General features: G+C 43.8%; 1 protein-coding gene across 3 annotated transcripts in view; it reads left to right on the forward strand.

The window, feature by feature from the left end:
- Positions 1-756: 756 nt before the first annotated feature.
- The window catches only part of XPNPEP1 (X-prolyl aminopeptidase 1), a 51,105-nt gene continuing 33,498 nt past the window's right edge, over positions 757-18,363 (forward strand). The window contains exons 1-3 of one of the 3 annotated variants that reach the window (XM_025880699.2): positions 757-886; positions 8,100-8,188; positions 14,733-14,857. In XM_025880699.2, coding sequence (XP_025736484.1) covers positions 855-886; positions 8,100-8,188; positions 14,733-14,857 — 246 coding nt within the window. In that variant the 5' untranslated portion in view covers positions 757-854. Of the gene's footprint in view, positions 887-1,723; positions 1,830-8,099; positions 8,189-14,732; positions 14,858-18,363 lie in introns of those variants that run through there. The other 2 variants (XM_073904221.1, XM_025880700.2) reach the window with 2 other exon arrangements.

The following is an 18,363-nucleotide window of genomic DNA, read 5'->3' on the forward strand; positions in this document are numbered from 1 at the left end:
TCAGTGAAATCAATCACACAAGTGCGCCAGACCAGAATAGGACTGTTGGGGGCGGGAGGGGGGCGGTGAGAGGGGTCGGATTAGGGATTTATTTTAAAAACAGGTGAACACGATTTTGTGGCCGACCTGATGCGGTGTTTGAACGAAGAGGGCAGGGGTGACTCCAAGATTTTGGCCTGAGCATCCTGAAAGAATGGAGCAGCCACTGACTGGGATGGCCAAGACTGGTGGAGCACAGTTTTGTTTTGTTTTGTTGCTTTGGGCCGGGAGCGCCGTTCAGACATGTTAAGTTTGAAGGGCTTGTTAGCTCTCCAAGTGGAGTGGCCAGCTGGATTTGGACGTTGCCTGGGGAAGTGATTTTGGGGGACATCTCTAAAGCCTCAGGAAGTGAGACCCTGCTGAAGTACTATGAGAACTGGCTTCGTCTCTCTCCTCTCTGCCCTCCTCAAGGCCGGAACCTCCCTGGAGGGCAGCTCTTCGGGCCACAGCCCTTTCAGCCGGCAAAGGCCCTTTCTTCTCTTTGGGGAACAGTGAGAAAAATCAACAGAAATGGTGCGCCGTGGCACGCCTCCACCGCCTAACTCGCTGCAGGGAAAGAGGCAAAGCCCACTGGGGTGGAAAGCTGACCCGCCGCCTGCTTCCCGCCTCCCTGACCGCCCCCTGGAAGGTCCGCGCCGGTGGGCGGGGCCTGCTGGTGGGCGGGGCCGCGGCGCGAGCGCACGCCACAGAAGGGGGCGTGGCCTCTCGGCTCGCGCGCTTGCAGCGTGCGCGCCGGCCTCGCTCCTTCCTGCTCTTCCCAGGCTGATCAGCTGGTCTGCGCTCCCCTGACGTGGGTCGGGGCACGTCACCGCCGAATGGCAGCCTCCAGAAAGGCACCGCGAGTAAGGTGAGGGACTCTGCCGGGGATCCGGCTTCTGGGCAGTGCGCGATCCCCGGGGCCCGGACGAGCATGTTGCACCCCGGAGGGCAGGAACGAGAGGGGTAGAAGCGGCAGGCGGCCCATCACAGTCTGGAGAGGGCTCCGGCTTGCGGGAGCCCCCTGAGCGGGAGCAGGGGGAGGGGGCCATGCAGCCGGGCAAGTTCCGGTTCGTTTCAGGAGGGCCGCGGGCATCCTTGGGCAGCCCGATCCCGGCCCCCGGATGTGTGTGCCCGCCGAGCTGCGGCGCTCAGCCCGAGGGGCGGTGGCCGTGTCCCACCTCTCCCCCTGGCTTGGCAGGAAAGCCCCCGCTGTTGCAGGAAGTTGGCCCCTCCAGGCGCCTCCGGGTGCCCGGGGAAGTGGGCGAGCCCCTGCCCTCGCCCCGCTTCCCGTGGAATATAATCTTCAGATTACAACCTTGACAATACACCAGCAATTCGCCTTATTGATGTGCCATGGCCAGGAAGATAGGCACCTGCGGGCCCATCCCCACCCACATGGTTTCAGAGGTTGTATTAGGGAATACTTCGGCATAATCTCTAGAAAGATCCCACCAGTAACCTGTCCTGGGCTTTCCCTGGGGGTAGGGAGGTGGGAAGGATAATCTCCTGGTCTCAGACACATTTCAGCCTATACTCCCCCCACAACTAGGGTGTACTTATTACAGTAGCTAACAAGGTGGGAGACTGAGAAATGTTCTGAGATCACAAAGGCTGGAAGCCAGAATCCCTGGCGATCCGCATGGGATCAGGGATCAGCCATCCTCAGATCCGTTGAGACTTGAATGAATACACTTGGCAGCATGGCCAGGCTCCCTTGCTGAACACAGACCATGGCTTGTACTTGTGATTGTGAGTGGACAGATCCCAAGCTGACCTTGACCTGGCCTTGGCCTTGCTATGTCAGGTTGGGGGTGAGTAGAGAACCAGACCTATCTTGGTGTAAGGATGTGGGGAGGTGTGGCAAACCTAGTGTGGAAGGAGTTGCCCCTATGTTAAGTGCTGGCAATGGGGTTAGGCAAGTGGATAATGATGAATTAAGTCCTAGGCACATGAGTAGCTTTGAGGACCAAGATTAGATTTATAGAATCACAACATTTTGGGGGCAGAAGGGTCTTTCAGCATCAGCTGGCAGAGCCTCCTTACCACACACAGAAGGCAACTGAGAGGCTGAGAAGGGCCATTTGCCCCAGGCCCTTCCCCTAGTGGCAGAATTTAAGTGATATTCAGTGTAAACACGAGAACTTATTGCAGTTCAGGTAAAATTGACTTAGGTAAAAAGGGGTTGAGCTGTCTTCTAGTGCATCTGAGTCCAGGAGACCAACACTGGCATCAGACTTGACCTCTTTTTTGCATCTCTTGGCTCTGATTTCTTAAGGCTTCGTTCTAAGGCAGACTTTCCTTCTGGGAGGTATGACCATTCTGTGCTGGCAGCCCCAGCAGAAATAGAGCCCTCTTTCCTAATGGTTGGAGCACAAATCCCAGATCTGATTTCCAGTGGGCTGACTTGACCTTATGTTTATTCCTGGACCAGTCGTGGACACAGGGATAGATTGGGTCCCAGAACTTGGTGGGTTAGGGGATGAGATTCATCCCAACTCTGTGGACTGAAATGGAGACAAGACAGTCTCAGATGGAAACCATTGTGCTTTGACCAAAAGAGGGAGGGATAGATTTGGGGTGGGAAGAGACCACATTTCCCACTACTGCACCCTATAACTTGTTTCGGTCTACCCTTATCTGAACTCCTGAGGTGTGATTGAGCAAGGTGGTCCTTGTTTTGCCCCATCCCGAGTGATAGATGTGTCTGATTCTCATCATGGACCAGGGTAAGGGGGATGATAAGCACACAACCCTGCTGGGACTTCTTTAAAAAGAGAGACAGAGAAAGATGTGCCCTTCCCATCTTATGCAAAGATTGAACAGGAAGTTCTCTGCATGCTTCTTTCCCCTGACCCACCTCCTGGCACATGGCACATCATGATGTTGAGAAGGTGTAGGCTGAAGAAATCCTGGAAAGGGGAAGAGCACTGTGCTGGCAGTTGGGAGGCTGGACTGTAGTTCTAGACAGCTGCTCTGTTACCAGCTAGCTGTGGGGCTTCCAGCAAGTTGTTTGATCTGTTTCTGTTTCTTTGTCTAGAGGAGGGAGCTGAGTTGGATGGTCCCTAAGGTACATTGTAGCTCTAACAGTTAAATGGTAGCGCTGCTTCAACTGAGAGCCTGAGAATGTATCTGTTCAAGTAAGTGAAGGGCTGCTGGATCTTGGATTCTGCAGAGACCAGGGTAGGGCCTGAGCAGAACAACTATAATGTTTAGCTGCTTCATGGCCCCTTTGATCTTGATAGGAAGGTAGAGGTAGTGATGCTAAGGGAGAGAGCTTGAATTGAAATTCTCCCATGAGCATCATGTGTCAGACCTGATTTCTTGTGCTGGCTTTGCAGCTGAGGTGTATGGCCTGTGGCAAGTCATCTTTGTTCTCTCGTGAAGTGAATGAATAGAGCTACTTCTGAATAATTTCCCTCCAACTGTCTTGCCTGTGTCTTTTTTTTTTTTTAAAGATTTATTTATTTGAGAGAGTGAGAATGAGAGAGAGAGAGAGAGAGAGTACATGAGAGGGGGGAGGATTAGAGGGAGAAGCAGGCTCCTCACTGAGCAGGGAGCCCGATGCGGGACTCGATCCCAGGACTCCAGGATCATGACCTGAGCCGAAGGCAGTCGCTTAACCAGCTGAGCCACCCAGGCGCCCTTGCCTGTGTCTTAATTAGTCACTGGGCCCAGTTAACTCTGAACGTTTAGAGAAACTGACTTCCTTGGCTCACCATCTTGTCAACGGGTATATGAAGTCAAAGGAAATGGTGACAATGTTACATGGATCTCTGTCCAAAAAAGAGAGGTTTCTTACTTTGTAAAATATTATAACAGCTTTCTTGAGATATAATTCATGTACCACACAATTCACCTTTTTAAAACATACATTTCAGTGGCTTTTAGAATATTCATTAGAGTTGTACAACCATCACCACCATCAGTTTTCGAAACATCTTTATCCCCCCTGCCAAAAGAAACCCTGTACATGTTAACAGTCACTCCTCATTTCTCCCCAGCTTCACTCTAGCTCTAGGCAATGGCCAATTACTTTCTGTCTCTATGGATTTGCCTCTTCTGGACATTGCATGTAGATTCATACAATATATGGTTTTCTGTGACTGGCTTTTTTCATTTAGCATAAAGTGTTTTCAGAGTTCACTATGTTGTAGCATGTTATCATTACTTGATTCCTTTTTATTGCCAAATAATATTCCATTGTATGGATAGGCCACTTATTTATCCATTCATCAGTTGATGAACATTTGGGATGTTTCTACTTTTTGGATATTATGAGTATGCTATGAACATTTGTATACAAGTTTTTATGTGGACTTATGTTTTAAATTTCCCATACCTAGTGGAATTGCTGGGTCATAGGATAATTCTTTATTTAATGTTTTGAGGAGCGCTGGATTGTTTTCCAAAGTCACTACACCATTTTATATTCCCACCAGCAATGTTTGAGGGTTGCACTTTTTCCACATCCTTACTCATACTTGTTATTGTCTGTTTTTTTTTTTATTATAACTTTCCTAGTGGATGTGAAATTATATCTCATTGTGGTTTTGATTTGCATTTCCTTAATGGATAAAGATGTTGAAAATCTTCTCATGTGCTCATTGGCCATTTGTTTATCTTCTTTGGAGAAATGTCTATTCAGAAATGTCTATTCAGATGCCCTGGACCATTTTAAAATTGGGTGGTCTTTTTATTGTTGAGTTGTAATAGCTTTTTATATACTCTGGATGTTAGACTCTTACCAGATATGAGTTGCAGACATTTTCTCTCATTTTTTTGTCGTCTTTTCACTTTTTTGATGGTATCCTTTGAAGTACAGAAGTCTATTTTTTTTTTAAAGATTTTATTTATTTGTCAGAGAGATAGAGAGCACAGGCAGGGGGAGTGGCAGGCAGAGGGAGAGGGAGAAACCAGCAGGGAGCCCAATGTGGACTCAATCCCAGGACCCTGGGATCATGATCTGAGCCGAAGGCAGTCGCTTAACCGACTGAGCCACCCAGGCGCCCGCACAGCAGTCTTTAATGAAGTCCAGTGTATCTGTTTTCTTTGGTTGCATATGCTTTTGATGTCATACCTAAGAAATCATTGCCCACTCCAAGATCAGGCAGATTTGTGTCTATTCTTCTAAGAAAACATTTATGTTTATGATCCATTTTGAGTTAATTTTTATTTATGATGTGAGGGTGAAGGTTCAGCTTCATTCTTTTGCATGTGGATATCTGGTTGTCCCAGCATTTTTTGTTGAGGAGACTATTTTTTTTTTTCCCTCCATTGAATAGTTTTGGCACCGTTGTCAAAAATTGACAGTAAATGTGAGGTTTATTTCTGAACTAATTCTGTTTCATTGATCTATAAGTCCGCCCTTATGCCAGTATCACACTATCTCTTTTTTTTAAGATTTTATTTATTCATTCGAGACACAGGGATAGAGAGCATGAGCAGGGGGAGAGGCAGAGGGAGAAGTAGGCTCCCTGCTGAGCCAGGAGCCGGACGTGGGGCTTGATCCCAGGACCCTGGGATCATGACCTGATGCTCAACCATCTGAGCCACCCAGGCGCCCCTCACCCTGTCTTGATTACTGTAGTTTTATTAGTTTTGACATCAGGAAGGATGAATCCTCCAACTTTGTTCTTTTTCAAGATTGATTTGGCTGTTCTGGATTGCATTTTCATATGAATTTTAGGATCTGCTTGTCAATTTTTGCATATACAAGCTAGCTGAAATTTGATAGGGATTGCCTCTAGATTATTTTGGGGAGTACTGCATTTTAACAATATTGAGTCTTCTAATCAATGAACATGGAATGTCTTTCCATTTATTTACGTCTTTAATTTCTTTCAACAATGTTTTGTAGTTTTCAGAATATAAGTTTTGCCTCTGTTTTGTTAAATTTATTCCTAGGTACTTATTCTTTTGATGCTATTGTAAGTGAACTTTTCTTAATTTCATTTTTGGATTGTTCATTTTAAGTATATAGAAAAACAATTTATATTATATATTGATTTTGTATCCTGCAGTCTTTTTTTTTTTAAAGATTTTTATTTATTTGAGAGATAGAATGAGATAGAGAGAGAGCATGAGAGGGGGGAGGGTCAGAGGGAGAAGCAGACTCCCTGCTGAGCAGGGAGCCTGATGTGGGACTTGATCCCAGGACTCCAGGATCATGACCTGAGCCGAAGGCAGTCGCCTAACCAACTGAGCCACCCAGGCGCCCATGTATCCTGCGGTCTTGATGAACTTGTTGGTTCTAATTTTTTGGTGTAGATTCTTTAAGATTTTTCTATACTGAAGATAATGCCCTTTGCAAGTAGAAATAATTTTACTTCTTTTCTAATCTAGATGCCTTCTGTTTCAGTTTTTGCCTAATTGCCCTGGATAGAACCTCCAATACAATGTTGACTGAAGTAGCAAGATTGGACATTTCTGTCTTGTTCTTGATCTTAGGGGGAAAACATTCAGCCTTTTAATATTAAAGATGATGTTAGCTGGGGATTTTTGTAGTATTCTTGATCAGGTTGAGGAATTTCTTTTCTGGTTTTTGGAGTTCTTTTATCATGAAGAGGTGTTGGATTTTGTCAAAGTGCCTTTTTTCTGTTGAGGTGGTCATGTAGTTTTTATTTATTCTATTGATAATTGTGTATTACATTAATTTTTGTATGTTGAACCAATCTTGCATTCCTAGGATAAATCCCATTTGGTGATGGTGTATGATCCTTTTTATATGTTACTGGATTCAGTTTTGCTAGTATTTTCTTGAGGATATTTGCATTTAATTTATAAGAAATATTGATATGTCTTACTTTTTAATGAAAGAATACATGATTCCCTCAGTAAAGAACATCCCATTCTGTCCAACAAAATTAAATTCTCCATCTGAGAACAGGCCTGGAGTGATTAGTGAAAGTGTCTGGTCTTCTGGTTCTCTGTGTGGGAGACTGAGCTAATGCGGGCTCTTCTCCCTCTACTACCACATAAAAATGTGGTAAAATTATAACAAAATTACTTTTAAGTTCATAACTGAATAAAATCCAAACGCTTTGTATAACCTATTACGGGGGCTCCTTGTTGCCTCTCTGATCTTGTCTCCTAACCACGTACCTCCTCACCTGCCAGCACAGGTAACCAACTGGCCTCCTTGCTTTCTCTGATGTATACCAGGCATACTCCTGCCTTAGGGCCTTTGCACTTAAAATTCCCCTTTTCTAGAACGTTCTTTTCTTGGACATTCACATGGCTTGATCCCTTACTTTTTTTTTTAGGACTCTGCTAAAATATCATCTGTTAGCAAAGAGACTAATTTTCATACATAAAGTAGTTTCTCCTGAAGATAAGCTCTTAATAAAAGATTACGAAACAAATAAGGAATAACTTACTGAGGGGGAGCCAGCAGACCCAGCAAACTTGAAGATTACTATCCCAAGACCTTCTAATGGGAAGTCTGAAATGAATTTTATTTTTTTATTTTTTTAAGATTTTATTTGTTTATTTGAGAGAGAGAGAATGAGAGACAGAGAGCACAAGAGGGAAGGGGGTCAGAGGGAGAAGCAGACTCCCTGCTGAGCAGGGAGCCCGATGCGGGACTCGATCCCGGGACTCCAGGATCATGGACCTGAGCCGAAGGCAGTCGCTTAACCAACTGAGCCACCCAGGCGCCCTGAAGTGAATTTTAAAATAAAGGCCCCAAATAATTAAAACTAAGAGAAGGAATAGAAACCACAGTGAAAGAATGGGACACCATGAAGAAAGAGCAGGCAGATTTAAAAAGAACCAAAAGAATTTATACATGTGAAAAATACAGTCATTGCAAATAAAGTCTTTTTAGACTAGGTAGGAGATTAGACATAGCTGAAGAGAATTCAAGAATTAGAGGTTAGATCTGAGAAGGTTTGCCTACCATGGTGCTCTTTTAGCTGCAAGTTTTATCCGAAACTTTTACTTATTTCGTTATGATACTGGGGTGAGAGTCCTTCTGAGTCACGAAGGAAAATTGCTAAGTCAGGTAGATATCCTCGCTAACTAAGCCTTGCCACGTTTCCTATGGTCAAAGTCTGCAATATCCTGTTTTTTCTCTTCTTAAGGGCGAATCATCAGGATTTTCAGCTGAAAAATTTAAGAATAATTGAGCCTAACGAGGTGACACACTCAGGAGACCCAGGTGTGGAAAGAGGTAATATTTTACTTATTAATTAGATGGAATGTCTCAAAAGAATTTTAGGTTCCTGTACCCTAACCCCAAGCTGGGAGAGAATAGAGGGTAAAGGATTAATAATTGCTCATGGCTGGGACTACGGGGACATATATCTGGAAATTAAAAACCATTTTGTCCTTTGGGTTCTGGGTAGTTGGTTACTATTTGTATATTTACCACTTTTTTTAGGTAGTAAGTTAGGGAATTATAATTTTTGTATGTCCTGTTTCTGGGGATTGGGCAGTGGTGGTAGAGGAGATAGGTTATTACTGAAAATGCCCTATTCTAGGGTCTAGGGGGTGCCTGGGTGGCTCAGTTGGTTAAGTTTCCCACTCTTGATTTTGGCTCAGGTCATGATCTCAGTCTTGTGAGATCAAGCCCTGCATCAGACTCTGGGCTTAAGAGTCTCTCTTTCCTTCTCCCCCCTACCCCCTCATGCCCCCACTACCCCCCCCCCCCGCAAAAAGCCCAATTCTAGTTTTTCTCATCTCTAATATAAACTTTTATTGATTACCTTAGAGGTTGGCTTTCAATTTTTGTCATAAGATTTTGAAAAGAGAAAAGTTTAGAGTATATTACTCTGCTGTATAAATTATGCATTCAGGAAAATCTTTTTGGGAAAAATTTCTGGAACCATGCTCTCTTCCCAGAACTGGTTATTTGTATTGTTGGGTTGCCAGAAACCTGAATTCTGAAAAGTGGTATATTACTATATTTCTATCCCTTGAAAGCTAGTGCTTTTCTGTAGGCCACCCAGGAGAACCAGAGCATTTTCTTTTAGTTGACTGAAAAAATTGATTACCTGAGGTTCATAAATCATGACTGGTCTCTCTTTGGAAGAGCAATGCTATAATTGCATGCAATTAGGTCTCTTTTCTTTAAAAATACAGATATCCAACATATTTTGGGCCATAATTCGGAAGGAGAGGAAGAAGGAAGAAGGAAGAGGAAGAAAAGTAAGGAAAGGGAAACTGATAGAATTATCAAATGTAGAGTTTAAAGAGAACTTCTTTTTAGTTTGTATGAAGAAATAGAGGTTCAGGGTACATCAGTTGTCTGAGGTTGCAGATCCAGCTGGAAACTGGAATCCACTTGTTTTGATTCCATTGGCCTTAGGATGTTTTAAGAGAGCCTCTCATGTCCTCTAGATAATATGGTATAATGGAGCATCGACTTGGGAGTTGGATAGATATTGGGTCCTGGTGCTTGATAACCCAGTTGGCTGGGGCGTGTATTTAACTCTTGTTTCTTTATCTGTAAAATGGGAATACTGAAACCTCCCTTGGGAGGCTTATTTTGAGAATTAACCACTAATGCCGTGTAAAGCCCTTGGTCCTTGCTCAGCAGTGAGACAGAGAAACAAACCACTGTCTCTAAAGCTATTGATGCTGGAAGAGCAGCCTGGCATCTATGCGTGTGTTAAGATGCTGAAATTGGCGTAAATCAGCCCCTTCTAGGCTTATAACAAGGTGTGTAAGAAACCCAGCTGGTGCTGCAGACCCAGATTCAAATAATATTTCTTGAGCCTTTATGATGTACCAGATGCTGTACATGGTGCTTTCACACATGTTGTTTCAAGTTGAATTCTCCTACCCACCCAGTGAGGTAAATACGGTGTGCTTTTCATGCACTCCTAAGCAGTGAAAAGTTTTGTTTATGATAAAGGCTGAAGGTTTGGGAACTTATTTCTAAAAGCAGGCCCACATATGCAAGAGACTTTGAAATGAGTCATTCTCTTTAAAGCATGATTTAAACATACCTGGCAGTGTATGGGCTAATGTTACATCATGGACTAGGCTTGTTGCTCCTGGCCTCCTGCTTCCCTGCACACCCTGATTAGCTCTTGGCTGCTTCTTAATTTCTGAAAGTCATGGAATGTGGAATGAGCAGATGCTGTAATACGACGTCATCTGATATCCTAGCTCTCTTCTTTCACTGAAGGAAGATTCATTACTGTTGATTATATTGAGTCTGAAAAGATCATGACACAAAGGTGGGACATTCCCTCAGCCATCTTTGAGTGAGTTATACGTAGGTTTAGGTGGCGGGCTAGATACCTGGATTCAGGAACGAGGATGACATGTTCCTATCTTAAGGAGAGGCAATATATATACACCTGTTGCACTGTTTATCACTTTGCTTTCATGGCTAGTTAATTGTGTGTCTAACTCTATGAATTAAGCACACATAACATTTCCTATGTGCCAGGCACTGTTTCTAAGTGCTTTGCACATGGTAACCCATTTGATCCTTGTAAGACTCTCATCTGTGTCTTGGCTGCTTCTCGTAATTGTATCAGCTTTGTCCCCTCCTCAGCTAGCTGCTCACCCGGTCAGTCGCTTTCACGGCCTCTTGTGCTTGTGGCTACAGCTGCCCCAGCCATCTTTGGGCATTGTCATCGCCTCAGTGGAAGCTGCCTCCACGGCCACAGCCCATTGCTTTGGCCATTGCCCGTCACTGTCTTCTTCACCTTTGCTGTGGATGCCGCCGCCGCTTACCACGTCCTAACTGCAGGTTGTGGTATTGCGAGTTCTCTCTTTGTGTCTGATGTGGGCGGCAAAGCAGTGGCTGCCTCTGACCCAGGCGGCCAACCAAATGTGAAGGGCACGGAGGAGGAGGGAGCAGGGGCAGTGGTGATGGCAGCTGGCATTGTTTAGGAAAGTGTGAAATGCCGCGCTAGAGAGTAAGGCCGGTCAAGGGGAAGAAGGTGATGGTGAGGCAGGAGATGGTAATGAAGGCCAGAATGTGGTGGTGAGGAGGCAGGAGGCAGGTTCTGGTGCCCAGGAGCCAGGGGATGCCTTTGACCGGTTCCATTTCACCTTTGATGGTTTTCAGTTTGTAATTGAGGATTTTGTGCTTGCCGTTGGTTCTGTTGACTTCATTGATGAAGTCAGTGGCTGATAATGTTGATACATGCTATAGTCAGTGCTGTAAACACCCAGTCGGTGCCATCGAATTCCTTACGTCAGAATGTGCCCAAATAGAAGCCACATTCTATGAGGAAGTTAATGATCTTGACAGAAAATACATTGGCTTCTATCGTATATTTGCTTTTTAAGATTCCAGATGCCCAGGCTGTACTCCAGACTAATTAAATTAGAAGTCCGCCAGGTAGTTCTGTTTTGTAATCAGGATTGAAATACTGCTCCAGAGGAAGTCTACATTTTGGCTTGACTCTTTTATTTATTTATTTATCTATTTATTTATTTTTTATTTATTTTATTTTGTTATGTTATGTTAATCACCATACATGACATCATTAGTTTTTGATGTAGTGTTCCGTGATTCATTGTTTGTGTATAACACCCAGTGCTCCATGCAGTACGTGCCCCCTTTAATACTGTTAACTTGCTTAGAAATTTGGTTTGAAACCCCTGGAAGTGTCCTGAAAAAGTTTCAGATGCTGGCAATCTTACAAGGTCACAATGGGCTTTATTTTGAACCTAGTTGGAGGTGTTGACATATAAACTTGGGTTGGATCAGGTAATTGTGATCTCTCTTTCTTAGATAGATGAGAAATTACAGGTTCAGTAGATTAGACAAAAGGAGAGGATGCTCTTCTGTAAAGTTTTCAGAAGCAGCTATAATGCAAGGAACATGGGTATGTTTGAATTGTGACTAGGACCCTTTCCCGTGACTCTGTCTTGTAAGTATGTCTGTCCTTTGGAGGCTCTGAGTTGGAGTTCTGAGGCTGGTGGTTGAAACTACCCTCGCAAATTAAGAATGGGGCACTTTTTCAGTGAGTCCCAACATCAGTTTGGTACCTCAGAGGGGAATCTGTGGGAGGTAACCATCATGACTGAGACTTCTGTAGCCCCAGATGCTGGTAATGATGGAGAAGAAGCGGATGAAAATGTTGAAGAGAAAGAAACTTAAAAAGATCCATACCTAGCAGAGTTCAAGCTACAGTGAGTCAGGGTGCCAATCCTTGAAGATAACTGGTGGTGTAATGGCCCCAGTGTAACTCTGTGTTACTTACAGCATTGTGTGTTAGGATGCTTTTGGTTAAGTAAAGTATTTTTATTTGTTTAAAAAAATGAGTTGGCAAAATCTGAATGCTGGTGAGGAAGTGGAGCAATAGGACCTGTCATTCATTAATGGTAGGAATGCAGAATGGTGCAGCCACTTTGGAAGACAGTTTGGCAGTTCCTTACAAAACTAAATATATTCTTACCTTATGATCCAGTGGTCATGCTCCTTGGTATTTACCCAAAGGAGTTGAAAACTTATGTCCACACAAAAACCTGCACATGGATGTTTATAGCAGCTTCATACATAATGGCCCAAACTTGGAAGTAACCAAGATGACCTTCAGTAAATGAATGTATAAATAAACTGTGGTATACCCAGACAATGGACTATTATTCATCACTAAAAAGAAATGAGCTATCAAGCCATGAAAAGCCACAGAAGAACCTTAAATACATATTGCTTAGTGAAAGAAGCCAGTCTGAAAAGGCTGTGTACCTCTATGATTCCAGCTGTTGGACTTTCTGGAAAAGGCAAGACTATGAAGACAGTAACAAGATTAGTCATTTTCAGTTGTTGGGGACAGTGAGAGGAGGGATAAATAGACTGAGCAGAGAGGATTTTTAGGGCAATGAAAACTATTAAGCTATTTCGTATGATACTATATATTAGATACATGACATTTTGTGGTTGTCAGAACCTATGGAATGTACCACACCAAGAGTGAATCCTAATATGAACTGTGGATTTAGGGGGATAATAATGTGTCAGTGTAGGTTCATCAGTAATAACAAATAGACCACTCTGGCGAGGGATCTTTTTTAAATAATTTATTTTATTTTTTTTCAAGTTTTTATTTAAACTCCGGTTAGTTAACAGATAATGTGATATGAGTTTCAGGTGTACAATTTAGTGATTCAGTACTTACTTACAACACCGGGTGCCCATCACAGTAAGTGCACTCCTTGGCCCCCCTCCCCTCACCCACTTCCGCTCTGGTAACCATCAGTTCTCTGTAGTTATGAGTCTGTTTCTTCGTTTTCCTCTTCTTCCCCACCCCACCCATGTTTGTTTGTTTTGTTTCTTAAATTCCACATATGAGTGAAGTCATATGGCATTTGTCTTTCTCTGACTGACTTGTTTCACTTAGCATAATGCTCTCTAGCTCCATAGGTGGGCGTCCTGATTGTGGGGGAGGCTGTGTGTATGTTGGGAAAAGGGAGGTATATGGGAACTCTCTGTATTTTCTGCTCAATTTTGCTGTGAATCTATAACTCTTTAAAAAAGAAAACTATTTAAAAAATGAGCTGGAAAAACTCATTATTCTACCTGAATTCTAAGTTTTGTGCTACTGTATGGGATATAGGAAAATATGTATGGTCACTGTTTTATAATTGGCATTTTTTTGAAGTTGTTTTGTTATACACCCATGGGACTATAGCTAGAGATAGTCCTTATGTATTCATTTATCTATAGTTATCAGACAGTATGATTTATCAGAACTGTTCACTGATATCAGTATTTTTTTGAGAAAAGATTTTTTGAAGAACCAACAAAAATGATTTGAAGGTCAGCTTGCATCATCTGTGCCTTTATCACATAGAAAGTCTTCTGTACTCACTAGGAGGCAATGTTCTTTTTGAGTACATAGAAATTAGTAAAAGTTTAAGAATTTTTAGTAAGACTACATTTATCATTTTCTTTTTAATGATTTTCATATTTCTGTTTCTACTTTGTATTTTCTGGAGCTGGTGACTCTATCCCCAAAAAGTCTAGCTTTATTGGGATAGACTCCTAGGGACCCCTGTGACTTTTTCAGGGCTCAGTCTGAAAACCCTGGATCTACTCTGCTCCCACCATATTTTAGAGTGGTGAACACAGACCACTAAGGCCCGGATCCCCTTCTCCTTGAGGTTGCACGCCCTCGGTTGATAGTAGGTATTCAGCAGAGCACATGTCAAAGTCATTGACCTTTCTGCTCCTAATCAGTGGTTGGCTATTTAACAAAAATGTAAAACACGCCTCTTTTAATGCAGTCAAACTTAAGCAGTAAGACGCCAGAAAAAGAAAATGAAAATCATTCCAAGGGTGCCTGAGTGGCTCCATTGGTTAAGCGTCTGCCTTCTGCTCAGGTCATGATCCCAGGGTCCTGGAATTGAGCCTCGCATCGGGCTCCCTGTTCAGTGGGGAGTCTGTTTCTCCCTCTCCTCCGATCCACACTTGGGTGACTGGCCTTCTAGAAACTTCTCTGTGCATATGCACATACAGAATTTTAAATAAGAATGACCTATATATCTTCTTTTGTAATTTTTTTTTTAAGATTTTATTTATTTATTTGAGAGAGAGAGAGACAGAGATAGAGCAGAGCGGGGAGGAGATTTATCTTTGTTTATAGTAAAAAAAGGGGGGGATACGTAATTGGGTAAATGAACTTTCATAGATGCAGTAGTACACTACAAAACAATTTATAGGTGATCTCTAGGGCTCCCTTTGAACTAGTCATTGAGTTGCATGGGGCAGGCTGGTTTTGGAACTAACTCTCCTGTTGTTGCAGACGGCGGAATGGCTCCAAAGGTCACCTCCGAGCTGCTTTGGCAGCTGAGACAAGCCATGAGGAACACCGAGTATGTGGCAGAACCAATCCAGGCCTACATCATCCCATCGGGAGATGCCCACCAGGTACTGAGTGGAGCTGGGCCGGTGGTGGACCTCATCAGCCTCTCGTCTGTTTTCATTCTTTTCCCCCATCTCCATTGTGTTTGTAGGATTCTAGTTGTCAGTCCACAACTAAGCATGTCCTCCAGGGCTTGGCACAGGGACCTGTGTCTAATAGGGTCTCACCAAACGTGTGTTGATTTGTCCCTGGCTTCCTTATTTCTGGTGCATATAGCCAGCTTTCAGTAACTTGTGGAAGCATTAATGGACAAATGAAGGAGCAGAGGTGTGGGCCTTTGTGTTGCTGACACACTTTACTCCATCTCTTCTGCCACACCCTGTCCTTTTTTTTTTTTTTTTTAAGATTTTAAGAGAGAGAGAGAATGAGAGATAGAGAGCACGAGAGGGGGGAGGGTCAGAGGGAGAAGCAGACTCCCTGCCGAGCAGGGAGCCCGATGCGGGACTCGATCCCGGGACTCCAGGATCATGACCTGAGCCGAAGGCAGTCGCTCAACCGACTGAGCCGCCCAGGCGCCCCTGCCACACCCTGTCCTTAACAAGAATTGTCTGTCCGGCCTCCTTTCTCCCCATTCAGACTGTCCCATCCCTCTCACATGGCCGGAGAAACAGCCAGGAGGTTGTCATGGATCTCTACCCCAGCAGATTTTAGGGATAATTCTGAATACCATCCTCTCCTCTCCTGCCACCCACAACCGTTACCTTTGATGGAAGCAGCTCAGTAAGTGTTGCTTAAATCACTGAGAAAACACTAGTGACCTAAATATGGAGGAGTCGGGTCTGGAGAGGTGGAGACTGCATGTGATGGGGCCGAAGGGCAGAAGGGTGAAGGGATTCTAGTATCTTCTCTCTTAGGTCATTGAGTCAGCAAGTGTTTGAATGCCTATACCATGGCCGTGGGACTGCAGCGTTCCAAAGATGAATTTAGGATTGAATTCCTGCCCTCACTATGCTTATGGTTTGATGGAGGGATGAGACAACATAAAAAGTACTATTCTTCCATAGAGTCGTCTGTACATAAATATTTTATATCCTTTGCTTATGTGCAAGGCACTGCGCTAGGTGTGGTGCAGGACAGGAAGATGAGAGTGGTCCTGTTCTCAAGAAGCAGACAGTTGAGTGATGGAGTAAAGACATGTCTGTATTACAAGGTGGAATGTGGAAGTGCCATCAAGAAAATACAGACAAAGCGCTATGGAAGTTTGAGGGTAGGAGGGAAGATGATGGAAGGTTTCATGAGCAGGAGAGACGTTTGAACTGGATGTCGAAGAATGGGTAGAGTTGGAAAAATAGAGGAAGTGGAAAGGATTCTAGGTGGGAAGGTTAGTAGGGGCAAAGGCGGAGAAGCAGGGAAGGTTGGAGTGCTTTTCAGAAACAGCATGGCAGATTCCCCTGGCAGAAGCCCAAGGGGGCATAAGCAATAGGGGGAAATACAGCTACAGCTGGTGCTGTAGGATCCTTTAGCTGCAGGTAATAGAAACCGCCTTGAGATCCTTTAAACAATAAAAAGGCTTTATAAGGGTTTGGGGCAGGGCCACTGCTTAGGCAGAACTCCAGCTTGTGAATGGTGGTCTCTGGACTTGTGGAATGTCAGGGCCTCAGATTGGGTGTCTCATGGAAACTGAGGGCAGGTATGCAGCTGGCCCAGAACTACTGGGATGGGAAGGGTTTCAGCTCTCGCCATAGATCTGTTTCTCCCTTTTTTAAAGGCAACAAGGTAGATGGTAAATAGGGGGCCATCCAACAGTTCTCACATTTATATCTCTTGATCTTTTACTTTCAAGATACCAGATTGAGCTAGAACCTTAATCCCAAATCCAGAGTCCTGGGTGAGAACTTGATTAGCACAGTAGCTTGGTGTTTACCCTTGGTCCTGGTGTGTGTGTGCGTGTGTTTGTCTGTCTGTGTGTGCATATGTGGGATGGCATGTGGTGCAGACATGACTGATGAGGGTCTACCATGATGGAGGGGCAGCATGTAAGAGATTACTGTAAGTTGAGCAGTTGCCAAAAGATGTCCACTTTAACTGGCCTCTTTTCTGCCCCTCCCCAAAGGTGTCAGACCCCCTGGTTGTGACAGTAGCATTAACCTGGGATAGCAGGAAGATTGGACCCCTGCCTGGAAACAAGATTTCCTGGCCTCAGGAGCAAATGAAGGGCTGAAATGAATAACAAGTTTAACATTCAATTTATCATCTCAACTATTTTTTTTTTAAGATTTTATTTATTTGAGAGAGCGAGTGAGAGAGAAAAAGCAAACACGAGTGGGGTGGGGGTTGTGAGGACGGGCAGAAGGAGAGGGAGAAGCAGACTTCCCACTGAGCAGGGAGCCCCGGGGAGCCCAGCCCGGGGCTCAATCCCAGGAGCTGGGATCATGACCTGAGCTGAAGGCAGACGCTTAACTGACTGAGCCACCCAGGCGCCCCCATCTCAACTATTTCCAAGTGTACTGTATAATAGTGTTAACTGTGTGCACACTGTTGTGTAGTAGATCTCTAAAACTTTTTCGTCTTGTAGAACTGAAACTCTATACCCACTGAACACCCCCTACCCTTGCCTCCCACCAATCACCACTCTGCTTTCTCTTTCGAAGAGTTTGACTGCTTTATATACCTCATAGAAGTGGAATCATACAATTGTCTTTTTGTGACTGGCTTATTTCACTTAGCATAATGTCTTTAAAGTTCGTCCATGGTGTAGCTTATGACAGGATTTCCTTTTTAAAGGCTGATAATCCATTGTATGTATATACCCCATTTTTTTTCCATACCACATTTTAAAAAATCTTTTTATGAACATTTAGGTGGCTTTTAGCTCTTGGCTCTTGTGAATAATGCTGCAGTGAACATGGGTGTACAGTTGTCTCTTCGAGATCCTGTTTTCAATTATTTTGGATATATACCACAAGTGGAATTGCTGAATCATGTAGTAATTCTATTTTTTTTTAAGTAAGCTCTGCCCCCACTGTGGGGCTCAAACTCAGGACCCCAAGATCAAGAGTCTCATGCTCTATGGACTGAACCAGCCAGGCGCTCCAGTAATTCTATTTTTAATTTTTTGAGGAACCTCCATACTGGTTTCTATGGTAGCTGTACCATTTTACATTCTCACAGCAGTACACAGGGGTTCCAATTTCTCCACATACTTGCCAGTACTTCTTTTTTTTTTTCTTCAGTAGTGGAATCCTAACAGATATGAGGTAATATTTCATTGTGATTTTGATTTCCATTTTCATGATGATTAGTGATTTTGAACATCTTTTCATATGCTTGTTGGCCATCTGTCTCTTTTGGAGAAATGTCTATTCAAGTTCTTTGCCCTTTTGAACAAGTTTCTTAACTGCAGGACTTCTCAGGGCCTTTAATATGCAGATGTGCACTGTGCAGCTCCAAGGAGAGGATGAAGTATTCAGCATTTTCTGGACTTAAATGTCCATGGAATTCCCACAGTCCTCTCAGGGGTAGGCTCAGGTACTCAGTGTTCCATGGAATTCCTTGGTCCGTTCATCTACAA

The sequence above is a fragment of the Callorhinus ursinus genome, unplaced genomic scaffold (genome assembly GCF_003265705.2).
Source record: "Callorhinus ursinus isolate GAN/ISIS: 27379988/994484 unplaced genomic scaffold, GSC_fseal_2.0 scaffold20, whole genome shotgun sequence".
Taxonomy (NCBI): Eukaryota; Metazoa; Chordata; class Mammalia; order Carnivora; family Otariidae; genus Callorhinus; species Callorhinus ursinus.